The following is a 21,672-nucleotide window of genomic DNA, read 5'->3' as shown; positions in this document are numbered from 1 at the left end:
TTTTTTTATCAGTTTCGGTTCTTTTGTGTTCCTTCCCTTGGAATCTTTAAGTTTTTATTTTTTCCCCTCACGGTTTTGTTTGTCTCTATGACTTTCAGGTCGATTACACCACTGTGTTTCTCTTCCGTGTCTTCATGTTTGTTGACAATGGTCTTGCTGCTGGACTTGGATTGTAAGTTCCATCTATATCTCCTAGTTCCTAGAGTTACAGTTAATTTTAAGGTTCTTACCTTTTTTGGAATCTTCCTCCCCCGGTTTCCCAGAGTTGTTGTTATCTCAAGAAGAAACTTTTCTGTGATCTTTTCTTTGCTATCCTTATTCCTTAGATAGGCATGTAATTCATTGAGAAGGATTCGACTATGATAAATATATGCTAATTGGGAAGCTTAGAACTTCTTTGTAGCTCCAGTCGAATAGGCTCTTTGAGTTGCAAGCTTGAAAGTAGCTAGTTGCAACGTTTCTCTATCTCCCTAGGTAGCAAAGTTTTATGAATATCTAATTATTTGTGTCACAATAATTTATGGTATGAACATCTGTTAGGGATTTTGGAAGTCAACAGCGGAACGCCATGTTTTGTGGAAGAGTGGTTGTCCTGTCTGTCCTATCTCTGATGCTGTATCCATTTTTGTGGGCTTGGACTGTAATCGGTACACTATGGTTTACAAAGGCGAAAAGATGTGTAAGCATTATTTACAATCATGGCATATATGATTATTCTTGTTGTAAATCTGTTGCTGAGTTAGTATGTATTCTCTTGCGATAGTTACCTGAAGAAGGCCAAAAATGGGGTTTTCTCATCTGGCTGATGTTTAGTTACTGTGGCCTCCTCTGCATTGCTTGCATCTGTGTTGGAAAGGTAGATTTTTATCTAGCTTTATTTTTGTTTGGTTCGAAGATGGGACCCAAGTTAATATGAGTTTACTTGATAGTGGTTGACAAGAAGACAGGTACACTTACTACGTGCTCAGCAGGGAATTCCGATTTCAGAGTTCGGGGTAAGTTTCAGGATCTGATTGTTCAACTTCACTTCCTTTACACATTTGCGGAGTTTGTCATTATGATTTTTGTTTCTAAGTGCTTTAAGTTGCAGTTAGTCTCTGACACTTCTGAGTAATTTTTCAATTTCTGTTTCCTGGTACCCAGATTTTAGTTGACATGATTAGGGTACCTGACTGGGCATTTGAAGCTGCAGGCCAAGAGATGAGAGGCATAAGTCAAGATGCTGCTACATACCATCCTGGACTTTACTTGACTCCAGCTCAGGCAAGTCTTGTCCTTTACTGTCAATACCTTAAGCTTTTAGTAACTTGTGCATAACATAAATATGACTCATAGCTACTCTATCCGTGGTTTTAATCTCTCCTATACGAGTAATCCCTTACTCAACAATTATGTTTCCAGTACCTATGGACATATTTTTTTAGAGAAGCAAAAAATCTTCTTTGCTAATGATGTCCAAATTTACTTTTACTATATTTCTGTCTCAAGATTTCAAACATCTAATGCTTGATGCTTTGGTTGGTAAACAGACAGAAGCTGTTGAAGCACTCATTCAAGAACTTCCAAAGTTCAGATTAAAAGCTGTCCCAGATGACTGCGGTGAATGCTTAATCTGCTTAGAGGAGTTCCATATTGGCCATGAGGTACTGAACATCACTTTCCTAAATTTTCTCCATTGCTAGGGATTAGCCAACTTATTATTCGTATTTTTGCTTCCATAATGTGCTTGCGTGCTTTTCTCGTCTCAATACGTTCCTTGATAAGCGGAATTTGTCTGAATTTTACAGGTTAGAGGTTTACCATGCGCCCATAATTTCCATGTGGAGTGCATAGACCAGTGGCTGCGTTTAAACGTGAAATGTCCCCGGTGCCGGTGCTCGGTTTTCCCAGACCTAGATCTCAGCGCATTATCCAACCTCCAGAGCTCAGGAGCAGAACAACCCTCACAAGTGAACACAGAAACAACAGAAGCTCGGTACATAAGAAGCCAACTTCAAAGCGAGAGCTACTTTTTGAGACTTCAATCCCTAATCCACCCAGTCCACACAGACACCGCTCTGGAGACTGCAGAGAACGGTGGGGTTCCACCCGTCCCGACTGATATATCTCCATCTCGGAGATGAGAGAAAGAAATGAGCCTGTGAAAAGTTCTACCCAAAACACTAACTCTTGACTGATTTGCCCTACCCATTCCTTAAAATGTAAATAAATCGGGGGTTTACATTTGGTAAGAGGGGTTCATGTCCAAACTCTGTAATGATAGGCATTGTTCAGATACCTTATACTTGGTTATGGTTCAGGTGAAGACCAAATTTTCAATGTTATAAACCCTAAAGCCAGAGAGAACCAGAACCACTGAAATTGCCAAAGCCTAAGTGAAGTACTTAGACCAACTTTTTTCTGCACTAACGACTTTCGTGACGATTGGGTTTTTGAGATACTGCTTTGAAAAGAAAGAAAAGGGTGTTTTTTTTTTTGCTTTCTGCTTTAACTTTTTCTGCATGGTTTAGCTTTAAACTTTGTTGAAGGGTCTTCGATATACTTGTTTAAAATTTTAAATACTAAAGATTTCACAGTAACTGAACAAAAACCTTTTTTTTTTTTTTTAAATACAAACACAGAAACACTTATCAAAATAATTAACTAAGTGGCACAAACTTAACAAAAAAAAAGTAGTCAAACGATAATCCGTTTCATCATCCATTCTTAAAGTTTTTATTCGTATTCGTACGACTAAAAAGATTGATATGAAAAGAAAATTGAAAATAACAACAAACTAATTAAAATGTCTTTTTAAAATGATTTATGAAACATATACAATGTTTGTTTCGATAAGTACTGTTGGTATAACATCTAAATATTTCATCACCAATCAATTTCTCCTTGTATATAAGCATAGCAATTCTAAATTTTCTACATAAATGTAACACGATATACAGATTTTAAAGATCAATATAGACCAACACTCTTTTTTTTTTTTTTTTTTCATAGAACAATGTATAACTACTAGATATTGGAAAAAAATCCAAAAACCCTATGTAAACATATCGTTAATTAGTATCTGCTTTGAATATCGAAAGTTTTGTTCGGTGCCACAAATAATAATTTTCTTCCAAGTGAAGCAAAATATTCTACATTCTCCCATGCGTATATATATATATATATATATATATGTACGATGATACATTGATACACATTATTTTGTTGAAACATAAAAGATCAAAAACGGAAAAGAAAAGTAGATCACTACAAGTTTCGTGGAAACGTATATATATATATATATATATATTTGTATATGTATTCATATATATACGGGTATGAAAATACGTCGACCATCTACTAACGTCTAAACATGAACCAAAAATCTTCACATGCAGGATCTCTCCTCCACCAATACGTGTTGTATAGGTATATATATTTATAAACATGTGTCCATTTTTCAAAATTTTAAGTTTTCCTTCAGGTAACACACTATCTCTTGCTGCAAGAACAAAAAACAAACACACAATTAATATCTAAGCATATAGGTTTGAAAGCAAAAGAGGTAAGCAAATATCATGTACTTTGAAAGCAGAAAGGTAACTTACGAGGAAGCAGAGGAGGATACAAGCGGCTGCACCTGGGAATAATGCGTACCAAAAGTTCAACTTATGTAACTTTGCTCCATCTATGAACAATAGTGGTAAACTCGCCGCTGTATGTTTTTTTTTTCAAAATCATATGCAAATTTATATCATTCAGCTATTTCAAATCCTATATAATACATGAAAACCTGAATTATATTATCATTGTTTAAAGTGTACTTCAAGTACTATTTTCTAAATTATCCTTCCCATATATATATATATATATATATATATATATATATATCAAATATGATATATGAACACATATTTTTTTCATTTCCGAATATAGCTCCCGTAGCTTCCAACTTATTTCTACCATATATTAAGGTCCCATGGTTCTCATATCCCTTACAAACGACTATAAGAAATCTGATTCTTTATTTTGGCTAGGTAGTTCAAGATTTTTGTTTTTTATAGTATAAAGCTTCCAGAAAAGAAGAGTAGGATTGAATTACCTGGAGGATGATTGGCACGAGCGATGACCATGAACGCGATGGAAGCTGCCAGAGCGGTGCTGCGGGCAAGCCAGCCTGGCCCAAAGACGGAGAACGCCAGCACCCCAATGGCTGCACAACCTATTTGAGCCATGAACATATTGTATTTCTGAAATAAATACACATGCACCCATCACCATGCTGATCAATCAACACAACCTAGTGTTTAAAGCTAGCTGTGTTTTAACATTTCAATCGAAGTAAGAAAAAAAAATGCGTTTAGGAAATTACTCGAGCAGAGGGAGCAGAAGGGGTGGTGAAGAGTATGGCAGAGACGGCACCAAGTGGTGCAACCGACATGGAGATCCCTTTAGGGTTTAACATTTGATCTAATCTTCCCATTATCGCCATTGCCGCAAACGCTCCTTTGATTTTCACATACAAAAAAAAGTAACAAACATTTCAAATCTTTTGAACATATAACTAATCTGATCAAAACGGTTGTAGATTCAAGGTTAAGACCATATATTTGTAGTCAAATTATTTTGCATGCATGTTCGGGAAATTATAATAACATGACCTAAAATGATAAATACCACAGTATAATATGATTTTATAGACTATGACTAATTTCTAATATTTATAACCCTTATAAAATTCATAAATCATTTCCTTACATTTCTCAAAGGATTATAGTATGTATATATCAGTAATTATGATTTTTACTAAACTTGAGAATCGGTCAACCTCAAACAATTAGATTCATATCCTATTATCTCAATAGCTAGCTATTTGGTCGTTGGAAGAGACACAACCAATCTGTCTCTCTCTCTCTCTTCCCTTGTCTTCGGACAAAGAAACTTGCTGTCTAAATATATGTTATTTTTATCATTTCTATATTAATATGATTTTTTTTTCTAAACCCCAAAATAGGACTCGTGGACTCATAGTTTGCCTAATATGAAATGAGATGCATATATTTAGAATCCAGATTAATATCAAGTAGACGTAATAGAAGAATATATCAAATTAATATCAACTCTTAATAACAAAGTGAGCATAAAATTATTTCTACGGTACACAGATTTAATAACTAATTTAGTTACCTGCTGCAGGCCAAATGACGTCACTTAGCGACGGAGCTAAGGTGTTCTTGTCAGGCTTCCAAGATTCCCAAGAAACCGCAGGCAAATCCTCAGCCGAAGCAACCGACATAGACACGCCGGCGCTTTTACTTACCCGCCGACGGTTGTTCAACGACCTAAGGCTTCTCATATGCCTCACAGATTCATCAATACATAGATAAGAAGGGACTCCTAAGATATGCTGCCTTTTGAAACCGGCGGATATCATCGACGGGGGAGTAACGAGATTCCAGTGAAGAAGCTGTAAGTGGCCGGAAGGTAGAGGCTTCACCGGAAACGAGGCCATGGTTGTTGGGAGGGTTTTTCTTTTTAATGTAAATATTCCAAATAAAGACTCAAAATATGTTTCCCTCTTTCTACTTATATCAAAAGTATGAGAGAGAGAAGTGGACAATGATAATATATATACAAACACTCAGATTTGTTTGTAATATATTAATGTAATATTTTTGAGTTAATGAATCATACAAGTCATATATACCAAGTTGAAAATTGTATGTTTTTATTTTTTTTATGTTCAAAAAAATCAGTACATGATATTGGATTTGACCTAAATAAACATATATAATTATCTAGCTAAGTCTTATTTTTCGTTTTAATTAGATTAATTTTCTAAAACTACCGACTAGTTATTTTTGTGGTCTATTATTTTTAAGCTATTCTGCCACCAATTTCGCCACTAACTTCAAAAAACACTAAAATGCCCGACTAGGTTTTTATTTTCTGGGACCAAACGATAAATTGTTCAGATGATATTACTTATAAATTAGGAACAAAGGACCTACATGTGTTATAGTAATAGTTAATAGAGGAATGACTTTATATAATAAAGTGATAGATGCAAGTGGATATGCCAAAAAAAAAAAAAAAGCAGTGGCTATATAAGAGGGGCATGGGGTTCAAAGGTGAGTCTGTTTGATTAGTCGAAAGGCCATTGGATAGCAAGAGTGGCTTCATATACTACTTAAATTTATTTACATTCATTGTTATTTTATTCGTTTAATATGCCACAAGCAGGGATTTGTACTTGTATGTGTTATGTATATAGAAGTTGTCGCCTTCACATGCAGACTCATGTTCCATGTTTCTAATCGTGAACACCAATCATAATAACTAAACAATATGCAAATATGATTAAATATGTTTTTTATAATAACCCAAAATTTGTGTCCTCTGTTAAAGAGGAACGAATCTTCGATTACCGGTTTAAAATGTCAATTAATTGATTGGTTATCACTCATTACGACGTCTTAATAAAGTAACTTTTGTAGACATGAGGAGTAAAACCAAAAATTTATGTTAAGATTAGCTTACTATACTAATTTGGACAACGGCAGACAAGGATCACAAGGCCAAGTCTTTTTTATTTTTGCCAGCAACAAGGCCAAGTCTTTGGGTATAACTTATTGTATAACAAAAAAAAAAACAGACAACAAAGGTACCTGAATGAAGTCAGACAAGATTCTTGACAATATCATTAATTAGTTGTTCTCCGACTAATGAATACGAGCTTCTCCTTTTAGAAAAAGATGCATCTTTAGTTAGTCTAGACGCCCCGTTTTGAAGCATCATGGATATCTTTTTTAGATTGCTTGAGCTTGAAAAATTTTGGACAAAGAAAAACGATAAAGCTTCGAGTACCAATTTCTTTTTGATCTGATGCGCAAAGACTTGCGTGACCATGAAGGTAAAACTTTGTAACAAAGCCCATTAAAAAAGCCAGTTAATTTTCTGCTCATTTACATATAAAAACGATTCAATTTCAAAGTTGTCTGTTAGGCCCGTTTCTTTTCCTTTTAAAGGTTGATTTAGTTATATACGGGTTGGGCTTGTGCTTGTAAAAACCTGGGTTGGTAGAGATTATGTTTAAGTTTCAAGAACATATCACATATGCACTAAATAAGAGTATTCTCGGTCATGCAAGGAACAGTATCGAAACATAGGATGTCCAAGGCCCGGCTTAAGGGGCAGATGCCATGGGACAAAATTTTTTTTCCAGAAAAGCTTAAGCATTTGGGGTCCAAAAAAAGAAAAAAAGAATTATATACTGAAAAAGGTCCAAAAACAACTGTACGCCTAGGGACAAAATTTTTTTTGAGACGGGATCCAATAAGATTTACCAAAAAATTAAATAGGCTGAACAGAAGAAAGAGAGATGAAAGCAAGAGATGATTCCTCCGGAAACAACTAGACCCATTTTCCATTAGGTTATATCATTCCCTCAAAATTCTCAAATTGGATCTAATTCTGATTATTTTTTGTGGAAATTATTTATAGGAAATTATCTAATACGGCTTTTGGAGAATGGGTTTTCGGGTGGACCGCAGCAAATTGTAGAGCGTTTAGGGGACAAACAGTAGTATGCGGTGTGTCACACATGTTCGAAGAGGACGTGCATGTCATGACAGATAGACGGACGTGTCTCTCCGTGCACGAGTCTACTCGAATTGGTCGCATGGGATGCCGTGCATGCATCAAGCGATTAACGAACGGATAGTAAAACTCGAGTAGAAGCAAGATACATGTTTTTGGGAGGATATTTGGATGGTTTATTACCCTCTCTAACCGTATCTCCTTTTTTAAAAAGGTATTCACATGCATGTCGTTGGTTTTTTAAGTAGCTGAAAATTCATCAAACCATTTTGTAGTTTCGCTGGCCGATGCGGGGATCAGAGATTCGGAGTGGAGAGTAGTGTTGATGCGTTTGTATATGAGAGAGCAAAGACGCATGTTAGCTCTAAGAAGCATTTTGCTTGTTGACAAACAAAAAGAAGAAGAAGCATTTTGCTTGATTGTTTCTGATGATTTTGATTCTTCCCTACTTCCACATTCCACTTGTCAGAAGAAGAAGGGACATGCCAATTCATTAATGAAGGTGAGTATACAAGACAACAAGACAATGTTTAGTTAAAAAAGAAAAAAGGATGCAGTCACAAAGGATAGGTTAACTAAAGATAAAATTAAGTGGACTGAAAGAGCATAACAACACTAAAAGGTAAAACAACATAATCAAACAATATTCTCAAATCGAGGAGGTTCCACAGTACAAAAAGGGTTAATCAAACTAAATTAGGCATTGAACAAAAAAAAGTGACTATACAGTCTATCTAATTAATGATTGCACCTTTGAAAGTGGTTACATGTGTGGAAGTGTTATTACAAGACTATTTACAAAATATTCCACTGTCATGGTGACTACTCTACACAGACACACTTACAACAGAACTACCATTAGAAATAGTTGATCTGTATTGCCACTTTGGGAATATATAATATTATCATAAAACACTAAAAGAAATATACCATTATAAATAGTTGACCTGTATTGCTACTTCGACAATATATAATTATTATAATAGAATCTTACTGTTTCTCTCTTGTTCATTAGTTTGTACTGTTTCATCTTCTAAGTTCATACTTATGGCGTCTTGTCTCTCAGGTAATCGTTTACTCCATCTGGTCTGAACGAAATAACCGTTACCACAACACGCAACACCACCACATATCATATTCAAGATTCTGGACAGACAAATTCGTGACGCCATACTTGCAAAGAGCCACCGCCGTAACTTCAAAAGATAAATGCAAGCTTGGCTTCGGTACCTTTAGATGATGCTATCATCTACTCTGTTTTCCTCAGATACCCTCTTGTTTTTATTTTTTTTTGGGCAAGAGCGTTCTACGGTATGAAAGTCATTGTAATAATTACAATTTATTTTCTATAATGAAAATTCACATATTTACAAAAAAAAAAAAGTTCATAGTTATGGAGAATATGTGGACAAGCCTACATCGAGCAAGTTGACATCGAGAATTTGTGGTAAATCATTGTGTGGGCTGTCCTTGTTAGGTTGGTGTATTACTCAATTCGCATTTGGACTTCCCGTTGGTTATATTTTAAAACTATATAAACTACTGTAATACACTAGTGTTTAGACTGTAGTACTAATTATTATTCGGCTAGTAATGTTATTTTTAATTAAGTCAATATCCAATCATTATCACTTTGTGGGAAAATGGCGGCACCATAATGTTGTCTTCCAGTATATTGGGCCAAAACTACGAAGTAAATATACTTGCTAGAAGTTTCTCGTCCAAGTACATCTTTAAGTTTTTTTTAGCCAACTTCTAAAGCATGCATTATGCAAATATCATACAGTTTTGTATAATAATTCGATCTATTTGTTTATAATTGTAGCTAATGTTCTGCCTGTCTTATTCGTTTATAATTTTGTATCGTACAGTTTTTGGATAAAAGTATATATATCATTAAAAAACAATCCGGTTTTCTCTATATAAATACCTCATGTCTGTGTATTCTTTCAAACACCGAAAATTTTGTATCTATTTGTAATGATTGATGAAGAAAATCTCAGAACCTATCACTAAAAGAAAAGATACCCTAGAACATTGTTGAGGCAACAACTCCATAGGATTCATGTTTTTCTATAAATAGAAAAAGTAAAAAATAATCAAATTCCCTAGCTAAACTCAAGAACAATATAATTTGTAAACTGCCAATAAACAAATAGTGAAATATCCGGATTAACAAGCAATATAAAACACGACCAAGTTAGGAAAAAAAAACTGCGCAAAAGAAAATCTACGTAATATCGTATCGGTATCTTCCATCACAATCGTCAACTAAAAAAAACAGAACAAAGTTGCAACTAGAATTTGTTTCAATCATATAATAATATATTAAAATATTGTTGTATGAAAATTAGACACGTATATACCACGAAATAAAAAATCAAAACGTTGACTTGTCGAGTGCTCGAATCGTCCACTAGATGGGTGGGAACAATTAAAAATATGGCTCAACCACCTCCTCGCCCAAAACGTTTAAATGATATCATTGGCTACCCTAAAAACTTATAAACTTTTCAAATGGGTCAAACCGAATAAATTAATCTTTTTATGTTGTCAAAGAAAAAATTTATAAACTTTAGAACGTAGTAGTTGAGAATTACCAATCAGAGCTTTATGTATAATAAACTTATTTACTTAGGTAGGTCTCGTCGACAAAATATTGCACTTTTCAATTTGAAGAAGCTCAAGTTAAGGGCATTGACGTCGAAAATTCCGATAAATAACGTTGTTTTGGTTGATTATACAATTTAAACATGTTTCACGTGAAGCCATATATATAGATTTTAATGATCGTGTTTAATTTTGTATTCAATGTAAACTTTTAGTGCGTGCGTACATTTGTAGGTAGTGAATAGTATTTTTCCTCTACCCCTTGTGTATATCATATGAATATATGATATAAGGATTAAGGAGTGCATGCGTACTTTTTTGAGGAAACTTAAATAAAAGCTTTGAGGCTTTTAGCAAGACTGGTGATTATAAAAAATATACGGATTGAAAAGAAAAATGTGATTCTCTATTTGTATGGTAAAATGTGCAGTGGTTGTTGGATGATTTGAACGACATAATTAAAAACATAATGGGACAGACAATCCATAAAAATACTCTTGCAAGTTACATTTTTTGGTCGAATTCACCAACATGAGAGCAAAAGATGCGATATATGTCCATGTCGCAAGATAGACAATCTCTTTTCTCACGACACGAAAATAGAAAATAATGGATATTATTAGAAATTTGTACAATTCAGTTATATTTTACAAATATCGCGAGATAAAATAGCAAAAATAGTTCTGATGCACTTTTCATACAAATCTCTTATTCAAATCAGGTGGATGATAATATTTGTTGCGGCAAAAAATTGAGAACAGATGAGATTGACGGTAGAGGCAGAATTAGGGTATATATATATGATTGTGGCGCTGATCAGAAGAGTAACGTAAGTTATCAGTAACATTGAAAAAACTGGTTAAGTTACCAATGACATAAAAAAATTGGTTTGGATGATCATTACAAAGAAATGGAACAGAAAAAAAGACATCTAGAAAAAGAAAAAAAAAAGATGGAGATAAAAGTGTGTTTTCGTCCAAATTTGTCTGATTTTCTTTTTCTGTTTGGTAAGGAGAAACATCTTTATTGCTTTTTTTATTTTTTGGATTAAATAAACATTGCAAAATGTATGGACTGTAAAAATGACAATTATATTGTAATATATTTCATCATATAGTTTAGAGGTAATTTTAATTATCTATTGAAAAAAATAATGAAATTCTATGTTCGTTCACTAGTGCATGTACTTATGAAGAAAGGCAACTTGTCTTTTAATTTGCTCCATGACCTCGTAGGGTATAATAAAGTTAATTTAGCTATTATATACATACATATACATATATACACATATACAGACAAAAGTCATACTAAAATCGGATGGGTCATATTCAATAATGTGAACTCGTATAGTCAGTCATCTATTTGTAAACAACTAGTCCAAGTGTTGGAACCAAATTTAGTGTCGTAGTCTGTCCATCAATGATGAAAACTAAACCGCCAAAAGAATACAATCATCCAGTATAACGAAAAGACACGTGGTTAAGACTTTTATATGATAAAAGATTAGACATAAATCATACAGTTCCATTCCAGTAAGAATTTGAAAATCCAAGTTTATAAGAAAATAGTAATTAATATAATAATTCTCCTCATTTCCACTAGTTTCTTCAAGCTTGCCGGTCCAACTAATAAAATATAAAAATTGGTCTACGTGACAAGGATTGGCCATTTAGTTTGGTTCGGTTTAGTATTATTGGTTCGACCAGGTTTTAATCTATAAGAAATAGTGTCCAAAGTGAAAGAAATCCATTCGTCATGTGTTGGTTGTATAGAACTTTTGTAATAAAAGTATGTTGTAACTGTGTTCAGTTTTTAAAAAGGTTATATAGTTTGGTTCATAAGAAAACTTGTCCAAGTAAAACCGGTATTGGCCATCCAATTTGATTGCTAGATTTGGTTTATTTGCGTATCCACTATCTACATTTATCCACTATCACACAAACACACCCGTGAGGCCGTGTGACGTGCATATATGGCATGAGAAGGTTGACCCTTTGTAATGTTGCTTTCTACAATTTGATCAAATCACTAGCTAGTTACCAAATAAACCGCGTCAAACCCAAAAAGTATGGAGGATACGGACAATACACAGCAACATACATCACCATCTTTATCATTATCATCATAAACTCTTCTCTTTTCATATGTTTTTTTTTTGGCTTGTATTAGATTAGTTTCTTCGTATACAATAATTTAACAACCCAATTGAACTGAGTTCTATTTCGATATAGTTTATTTTTTTCTACCTTTTAAATATTCTTTTTATGTGTGTGTGTCAAGCATAATAATTTAAACCGAAACATAGCTACTTAAGCAAAAATAATTATAGGGCCGAGACATTTTAACCAAGAATCTCTTCTTTAAAGCTAATGGGAATTTTGTATACGAAACCAAGAACGAACCAATCCAAATTACTACCAGTTCACATTTGATTCATTAACCAACCGAACCGAACGGAACCATACTATTTAGCCATCACATAAACCATGTAGGTACGTAAATTATTTTACTGCAACAACATTTTTTCACAATTAGAAACATGTGCGTTACACTGTTGACGTACCATACATCGTGTTTGTGTAGTGTAGTCCACGTATATCCTACGTACGTACATACATATAATCTGCACACGTTTTTTATCCTACTCAGGATTGTATTATTTAACCTATTTAGAAAAGCCTGCTAAATTAGAAACTTTTTGCAATGTTTCCCATCGTAACATATTTTTTTCTCTTACCAAGAAATTTCTTGTTCAGACCATTTTGTTGGAATTATAAAATGGAATTGGGTATTGCTTATATTTCTAATTATATATGTAAACTCCACTCATAAGAACTGGAAGCAAAAATGTGTGTACTGCAGTGAATTCACATAGAAATGAAAAGATTGATATACATTGAAATATAAACCAGATATGAACTGGAAGCAAAAATAAATGAAAAATTAAATAATCCCATTAATGCCCAAAACTATCTTCTTATTTTCAATAATAATCGGTTACTTGGATTGAAGTCCATATTAAGTTTCTTACATGTGTGCAGCCAAGTTTTTTTTTTTTTTTTTTTGTAATCTTCTGAAATCTTCTTTCTTTGGTTTAACGTAATATTAGTATTTAATTTCATTATTGTGTGAACACTGAAGTACAAATTAAATTGGACTTGGAAATCTTTCAAGTCAAGACCTAGATTGGAAAAGGAAGAAAAATTGGTAATATCTATGACTTTTTTGGGTCGGCTTAAAAACGGAGTTTAGGACTTTATAATTTATACGATTTATCAGCTGGCACATTCTACATGTATCAAAACTAGAATTTTCAGAATACGAATTATACAATCTAAATGCTTATCTGTTATATTGTTATCTTGAACTCTATTAAGAAATATGATAATCAGTTTTTAATGCAACAAATGTTGTGTACAGATAAGATTTTGGGCCCCCGGTCTTTGTCAACAACAATGGCTTGCCATCATCGCCCATGCCTAGCAAGTTATAGAAAATTATGAGAGAATACTATTGAATAATTCATATGTTAAAACAACATGTACCCGTTAATATCTTGTCATGTTTCTCATCCAAATGTCTACACCTATCAATTATTGGAGGAATCTTTTCAGAATGCAGAAGAGGACAATATAAGGTTGAATCACCTATCAGATCATATATATATAACCAAACAAATGATAGTTAATGTTAGAGAATATTTGAGAGAGTAATTAGTGTATATTCAATGTATATGTTTTGGTAAGATTTAGCTTGGGGAGAAAGGTGAGCATTGATAAGATGCAATCTTCTTAGTTTGGTAACTAGATCTTTCTGTATGTATATATATTTGAGATTCGATGAATAAAAGGGAGAAGAAAAAATTCTACAATTGATACCCTGTTTTACATGGTATCAGAGTCTTTTGGCTAGAAAATTTGAAGATTAAAAATGTCGGAAGAGACAAAGGCGATCATGAAAACAGAAGGTTCAAAGGCGGCAGTTTCAGCGTTTCAACTGGCATCAACCGAGAACCCTGGCGCGATCATAGCACAAGTTCAATTTAACGGAGAAAACTTTGATGAATGGGCTCAGGCGATGCGGACTGCACTGCGAGTCAAGAAGAAGTACGGTTTTGTTGACGGAACCGTCTCAAAACCGGGTGAAGATGAAGCCGACTATGAAGATTGGTTATCGGCAAGTCGATGGTAGCACTTTGGATTCTCAACACAATATATCCAAAGGTGAGAAGAACTCTGGCAAACAAGGAAGATCCAAAGGAGCTTTGGATGGAGATAAAAGATCGTTTCTCTGAAGGAAATGGACCAAGAATTCAAGAGATTAAGACGGAACTTGCTTATTGCTGCCAAGGAAATATGAGTGTGATTGAATACTATGGGAAGCTGCAGATGTTGTGGGAAGATCTGGCTAATTATGACAAGGTCATATCTTGCAAGTGTGGAGGATGCTCCTGCAACATCAATGTCGAACTGGAGAAGAAGAGAGAGGATGATCGAATCCATCAATTCTTCCTTGGACTTGACACGGCTTTATATGGAGGAGTGAGAACTTCGATCATCAGCACTGATCCTCTTCCAAACATGAATCAAGTGTACTCAAAAGTGAAGTCAGTGGAGCAAGTGAGCATTGTCATGAGAGGAAGAGAACAAGAGAACACACAAGTAGCATTCGCAGTTCGAGGAGAAAACCACATGGGTGGTAAAGAAGAAAAGGGAAAGATGGTGTGTTCAGTATGTAAGAAATCTGGACACACAGTGGATACTTGTTTTCAAGTGATCGGGTATCCAGAGTGGTGGAGTGAGCGACCTCGAGGCATTGGAGGATTTGCACGAGGAGGAGGTCGCCAAGGAAACGGAAGAGGACGTGGCGGAATGGCTCGTGCAAACGTGATGGTTGCACAAGATGGAGCCGAGACGAGTGGGGAAGCTGAGAGGAGTGGCTATACAGGGCTAACAAACGAGCAATGGGGAACACTCGTCAAACTCCTTGAGAGCAGTAAGGGAAACACACCTCGTCTCAGTGGTAAGTCTCTCTCACTTGATTGGGTCATAGACACTGGAGCTACAAATCACATGACATGTTTTAGTGATTTGTTGTTAAACCGAAAATATATACTGCCATGTACAATAGGGTTGCCAAATGGAGAAAATAGTTTGGCAAAAGAAAAGGGAACAGTGAGTTTTGATGATGAGTTTGAACTGAGAAATGTCCTGTTTGTGCCAGGACTGAAATGCAACTTGATATCTGTGTCACAACGTGTTGCCGATTTAGATGTGGTAATGCAGATTGCTAATAAGGGGTGTGTGATTCATGACCGTATAACGAGGAGTGTGACTGGAGCAGGAGAACTTAAGAATGGACTGTATTTCTTCCGTCGATTGAGAGAGTTTCGAGTCTTGCATTTGAATAAAGATGGAGCTGAAGATCTTTGGCATAAAAGGCTTGGGCATCCTTCCAATGGTGTTTTTGATTTACTTCCTGTTGTTGGTAGTAGGAATAAGGATTTTTCAGTTTGTGACATTTGTTTAAAGGCTAAACATTGCCGTGAGGTTTTTCATACCAGTGATAATAAAAGTGATGGAGTTTTTGATATGATACATGTTGATTTATGGGGTCCATATCGACGTCCAACTCTGTGCAATTCTTACTACTTTCTGACTATTGTGGATGATTTCTCGAGAGGAGTTTGGGTTTATTTGTTGTGATAGAAGTCACAAGTAAAAGAATCTTTGATGAACTTTGTGGCATTGGTGTCAAGACAATTCAACAAATATATAAAAGTTGTGCGGAGTGATAACGGTACGAAGTTTATGTGCCTCGCGTCTGAGTTCCAACAGATGGGAATGATACATCAGACGTCATGTGTTGGGACACCACAACAAAATAGGAGAGTAGAAAGAAAGCATCGACACATTCTGAATGTGGCTCGTGCTTTGTTGTTTCAATCATCACTTTATGCGAAGTTTTGGGGAGAGAGTGTGTTAATTGCTGCTTATCTCATCAATCGGACTCCATCACGGCTGTTAAAAGGGAAAACTCCATATGAACTTATTTATAACAAGGCTCCAGCATATGAAAACTTGTGAGTGTTCGGTTGTTTGGCCTTTGCGCACAAGCAACGTCTTGGAGGTGACAAGTTCGAAGCTCGTAGACGAAAATGCATTTTCCTGGGTTATCCCTTTGGCAAGAAGGGATGGAATATGTTTAACTTGAAAATGGAAGAAATGTTTGTATCACAGGATGTATTTTTTGTTGAGAATGCTTTTCCGATGAGCAGTGAGGTCTTGGTGAACATGAGAGCTGAAGATGCCATTTCGGATTTTGGCTGGGAAGACGAGGACGAAAGTGAACAAGTTTTGGAGGAATCTTTGGGGTTACGTGATATTCAGGTTATGCAAGAAAGTGATATTGAGACAGTTGAAACAGAAGATCAGCCTCTTGTCGAAACAGAGGATCATTCGCTTGTTGAAACAAAGGATCATCCTCGTCCTGAAACAGAGGATCATCGAGAAGAACAATTAGAGGAGATTGTTGTTCTTCAAGATAGTGAATCAGAAAATGAAGATAGTGAATCCAAAAATCTTGTGCATGTGGAAAGGTTCGGGCCTGGTTTGAGAGTCACAAAACTGCCAAGTAAGTTTAAAGATTATGTGATGAATACCATCATCAAGGTTGAATCCGATGACAACAGTTTGTATCCATTATCCGACTATCTCGATGCAACAAATTTTTCTGCTCCGTTTCTTGCTTTTCTTGCCACAATGAGTGAGAATACGGAACCAGAAACATTTCAAGAAGCAGTGGTGGATAAACATTGGAGAGTTGCTATGTCTAACAAAGTTGGTGCAATGGAACTAAACGAGACGTTTGATCTGACGGAACTTCCTCCAGGCAAGAAGGCTATCGGTTGTAAGTGGGTGTTTAAAATTAAGTATAACTCTGATGGGACAATTGAGAGGTTCAAAGGTCGTTTAGTTGCACTTGGAAATCGACAGAAGGAAGGAGTTGATTATACAGAGACTTTTGCACCTGTTGTTAAAATATCGACAATACGAATTTTCTTGGAGATCGTTGCGGCAAAGAACTGGGAATTGAATCAAATGGATGTGCATAACGCATTTTTGCATGGAGATCTAGAAGAAGAAGTCTATATGACCTTACCACCTGGTTTTCGAACAGGAGGTAAGAACATGGTGTGTCGACTGAAGAAATCAATTTACGGTTTGAAGCAATCACCACGATGTTGGTTTACGAAGCTACGTGGAGCTCTCTTTGAGTATGGTTTTTGTCAGTCAAGAGCTGATTATTCTCTGTTTCACTTGCGACGAGGACACTCGAAGATATATATTCTGGTTTATGTCGACGATCTGATCATTGGAGGGAATGATTCTTGCCGAGATAAGCAAGTTTAAAGGATATTTGGGTGAGTGCTTTCACATGAAAGATCTAGGTCCTTTGAGATACTTCCTATGTATCGAAGTTGCAAGAAGCAAAGAAGGTATATTCTTATGTCAACAAAAATATACTCTTGATATCATCAATGAAGCTGGCTTGTTGGGAGCGCAGCCTGCTAACACAACATATGCTTGGTCTCTCTAAAGCACCACTTATGGATAATCCTGAGAAGTACTGACGGGTGGTGGGACGGTTGCTTTATTTGTTAGCAACACGACCTAATTTGGTGTATTCCGTTAATGTTCTCTCGCAATTCATGAAGGCGCCTCGTCACGATCATTGGCTCAGTGCTTTGAGAGTAGTTCATTATTTGAAAGGAACACCAGGCCAAGGTATATTGTTGAAGTCTGATTCAAATTTACAGTTAGTTGGTTGGTGTGATGCCGATTATGTTGGATGTCTTGTATCTCGTAAATCTGTTGGTGGTTGGTTTATTACTCTCGATGATTCCCCGGTGTCTTAGAAAATGAAAAACAGAGTGTCACCTCTCGTTCCTCGGCTGAATCATAGTATAGGTCCATGGAACTTACGGTTTGTGAACTGCAATGATTGAAGGCATTACTCAAAGATCTTGGTGTGAGTCAAACAGAACCAATGGCGTTACATTGTGACAATCAGGCGGCACTGCATATAGCTGCAAATCCCGTCTTCCATGAACGTACGAAACATGTGGAGGTCGACTGTCATTGCATAAGAGATGCACATGAATGGGACGATACAGACCAAGAAAGTGCATACTAAAGATCAGTCGACTGTCTTTACTAAGTCGTTATGCCAGAGTGAGTTTCATTCAATGGTTTCCAAGTTGGGCATTTACAATATGTACACTCTAACTTGAGGAGGGGGGTGTTAGAGAATATTTGAGAGAGTAATTAGTGTATATTCTGTGTATATGTTTTGGTAAGATTTAGCTTGGGGAGAAAGGTGAGCATTAATAAGATGCAATCTTCTTAGTTTGGTAACTAGATCTTTCTGTCTGTATATATATTTGAGAGTGGATGAATAAAAGGGAGAGGAAAACATTCTACAATTGATACCCTGTTTTACAGTTAAGCTCGAACAAATATAGAAACTCAAAAAGATAAAAGTTTTGACGAGAAGCTTTAAGAAACAAAAACAAAACAACAAAAGAGAAAAAAAAAACTACAAAATATTATAATATATATACAGGAAGTTACTTCTATATATTTATGATGCGCATGGAAAACAGAGAAAAATGAAGCAAAGTAAGCCAAATGATTTACTACATGAGTGCATCAAAACGTCTCTTAGCTCTCGTTCTTTAAGGGTGGCGAGAGAACTGACAGAGATTGATGGAAGACAAAGAGCTAAAAGAGAAGTGGATTTCGTTTCAATTTTTAGGGTTTTGATGTGATGATTTTTTAAATGAAATAAAACAGAACGCTCAACGTGTTAACGTGGTTGGTGTTTACTTAAGATTAATTTGGCAAATATGTAGTAACTTTGGTCTTAAACTCTCTAATGAGATATATAGTTTGACATTGTTTTTGACCAAAACTAAAAATTTTAGGTGTGTTTTCTTTTTGGCTATTTTCCACTATATATGCATGTTTGTGTTTAGGTTTTTGATATAAACTAGCAAATTCTGTGGACAACAATACTCATCGTGTTTGCCAAACTACGCAATCACATCAGTAACCTAATAAATGTGAAGTAAATAAAGTGGACCCTTTGTCTCTCTCTTACAACTTCGTTAGATTCCGTTCATAAATGGATCCACCCTATACCTTGCATTCCGTGCCACCGTTTCTTCACCTTTTTCGAGTTGTATCAAGCTTTCCTTCAAAATACAAGTGTGTTCTTCAACATAAGAATAATTTTTTTAATGAATAGGGTTAGGTTTTGGATGTTGGAAATTTAGATTGGATTTTGCTTGAGATGCTTAGCAAATTGGGTGTTTTACCATGGGTTATGGGTCGATTGAGCTACTTAGTTGATAAGAAATGAATTTTGCTGTTGAATCGTAGTGAATTGTAGAGATTAGAATGCCAAACTATTCAATTTTCAGTTATCCCGACTGGGTAAAATTGGTAAAACTAATAATATTAGTAAATGTAATATAACTAGTAAAACTAGTAATATTGATTAATGTAGTACAACCAGTAAAACTAGTAGTATTACTAATTGAGTTTTTTTAGAATTTTTTTGGCAGGATAAAATGGGAGAGAACGTCAGCATATATTTTAAGCAAGAATGTCGTATATATAGTATAATGTTCAAGACTCATGTGAAGAATATAACTTTGTTGATGTTAAAAACAAGAATATAAAAGAAGCTTGAGTTTGTTGAAAGTCACGTTAAATTACAGTTGAGCAACATTCAAAGGATGATGAAATTGCACCTAACACCATTGTTTGATTCATGTTTGATCTTTTGGTTTGTACTACTACTTTCTTGGTTATGTCTCAACTATTGTAAAACTTATTTTAAAATTTAGTAATGTTTGATTTTCCTTTCTCTTGATGTGTATATTTGCTCTGTCATAACAGAGTAAACCATCTATAACAAAGATAAAACTGATAAAACTGGTAAAACTGGTAAAACTGAATTGAAAATCCATAAAATGATTTTATAGATAACATAATAATGTGTGTACTAGTAAACGTCAAAAGTAATGTTTAAATGTTTACTAAGAATGAAATTTTTAAAAAATATATGAATTTTGGGTTGTTATGTAAGAACCTAAACAAGTGTTTCCTTATACTTTAAGGTCACTTTGTAAATAATAATCAAGTTAGAATGACAAAGTTATACAATTGTAGGTTTTAAACATATGAATGCATAAAAAACTCATAATTATATGTTAAGAGACTTTAATCAACTGTAAAACTAAAAAATATAATTTTAAGAGTGGGTAAAACTAATTAAATGAAAAAACCCCAAAAGTAGAACTATTTGCAATTTTGGTACAACTATTATACTTGGTATAACTATGTGTGAACACTAAGTGTGAACACACATATTGCATATGTGGCAATACAATTCANTGTGAACACACATATTGCATACGTGGCAATACAATTCAGATTTTTTTTTCAGCTGCACGTGTGGTTTTATTTTTTTTGTCTCTGCAACAAACGGTTAATTACAAATAAAATACGACAAGTTTTATCTAGTTTTATCAGCATTACAAAAACATACTAGTTATACCTATATATACTAGTATTACTTAAAACCCTGAAATTCAATTATAAATAAGATGTAGAAGAAACAAATCATGAATCTCTTTTAACCAAACCGAATGAGTTTTATCTAGTTCTACTTGTTCAATCAAATCCAACTACTTATTCATGGAGTCGATGCAGTCACTCACGGTTGGCTTGTACTTCTTCCTGAGTTGGTTTATCGCCGCCGTCATTCCGGATTTTCTTATTATTATTGAGTCGTTCATCTCCGCTGTTTCTTCTTCCTTATTTGGTTACAGAGATCGCTCGCCATTGATTTTGCTCATCATCGTTGAGTCGTTCATCACCGTTGTTTCTTCTTCCTAAATTGGTTACAGAGGTCACTCGCAGTTGAGTTGTTCATTGTCGTTGAGTCGTTCATCGTCGCCATTGTTTCTACATATTATTGTTGAGTTGTTCGTCGTTGTTGAGTCATTCACTGTGAATGCTGCTGAAACTATTTCATCTCTACACTACTGAATGATCCAAATTCTCTAATTTACCGGATAGTTTTACATACTAGTATTACATAGAAAATCTTACTAGTTTTATCTAGTTCTACTAATATTTCAAAATTACACTAGTTTTACCTAGTTATATCCATAAAATCAAATACAAACATAAACCCAAAAATCACAATTTTCGTTCATCGTCGTTGAGTCATTCTCTGTGAATGCTGCTGAAACCATTTCATCTTACTAGTTTTATCTAGTTGTACTTGTATTTTAAAATCACACTAGTTTTACTTAGTTATACTAGTTATACTCTGAAATTCAAATACGAACATGAACCCAGAATTCACAAATTATAATCTCAAAGTTTGTATTTTAGACCCATCTTGATT

At 34.8% G+C, this 21,672-nt stretch overlaps 3 protein-coding genes across 3 annotated transcripts in view; 2 read left to right on the top strand and 1 right to left on the bottom strand.

The window, feature by feature from the left end:
- The window catches only part of LOC104791008 (E3 ubiquitin-protein ligase SIS3-like), a 3,417-nt gene extending 979 nt beyond the window's left edge, over window positions 1-2,438 (top strand). Inside the window, exons 4-10 of the mRNA XM_010516807.2 lie at window positions 94-172; window positions 541-679; window positions 764-856; window positions 930-995; window positions 1,144-1,263; window positions 1,530-1,643; window positions 1,788-2,438. Of these exons, the coding sequence (XP_010515109.1) occupies window positions 94-172; window positions 541-679; window positions 764-856; window positions 930-995; window positions 1,144-1,263; window positions 1,530-1,643; window positions 1,788-2,123 (947 nt within the window). The 3' untranslated portion in view covers window positions 2,124-2,438. The remainder of the gene's footprint in view (window positions 1-93; window positions 173-540; window positions 680-763; window positions 857-929; window positions 996-1,143; window positions 1,264-1,529; window positions 1,644-1,787) is intronic.
- LOC104791007 lies at window positions 3,072-5,579 on the bottom strand. The gene is made up of 5 exons (XM_010516806.2): window positions 5,167-5,579; window positions 4,352-4,485; window positions 4,082-4,229; window positions 3,588-3,694; window positions 3,072-3,481 (listed from the first exon to the last, which is right to left on the bottom strand). Exons 1-5 carry the CDS (start codon window positions 5,489-5,491, stop codon window positions 3,440-3,442), a joined length of 756 nt encoding a protein of 251 aa, XP_010515108.1. The 5' UTR covers window positions 5,492-5,579; the 3' UTR covers window positions 3,072-3,439.
- Window positions 14,119-15,893, top strand: LOC104698950. Its single transcript, XM_010414320.1, has 2 exons — window positions 14,119-14,364; window positions 14,436-15,893. The coding sequence occupies exons 1-2, from the start codon at window positions 14,119-14,121 to the stop codon at window positions 15,891-15,893; spliced, it is 1,704 nt and encodes a 567-aa protein (XP_010412622.1).

Source organism: Camelina sativa, chromosome 6 (assembly GCF_000633955.1).
Source record: "Camelina sativa cultivar DH55 chromosome 6, Cs, whole genome shotgun sequence".
NCBI classification, from domain to species: domain Eukaryota; kingdom Viridiplantae; phylum Streptophyta; class Magnoliopsida; order Brassicales; family Brassicaceae; genus Camelina; species Camelina sativa.
This window is presented reverse-complemented; position numbering and strand designations above follow the sequence as displayed.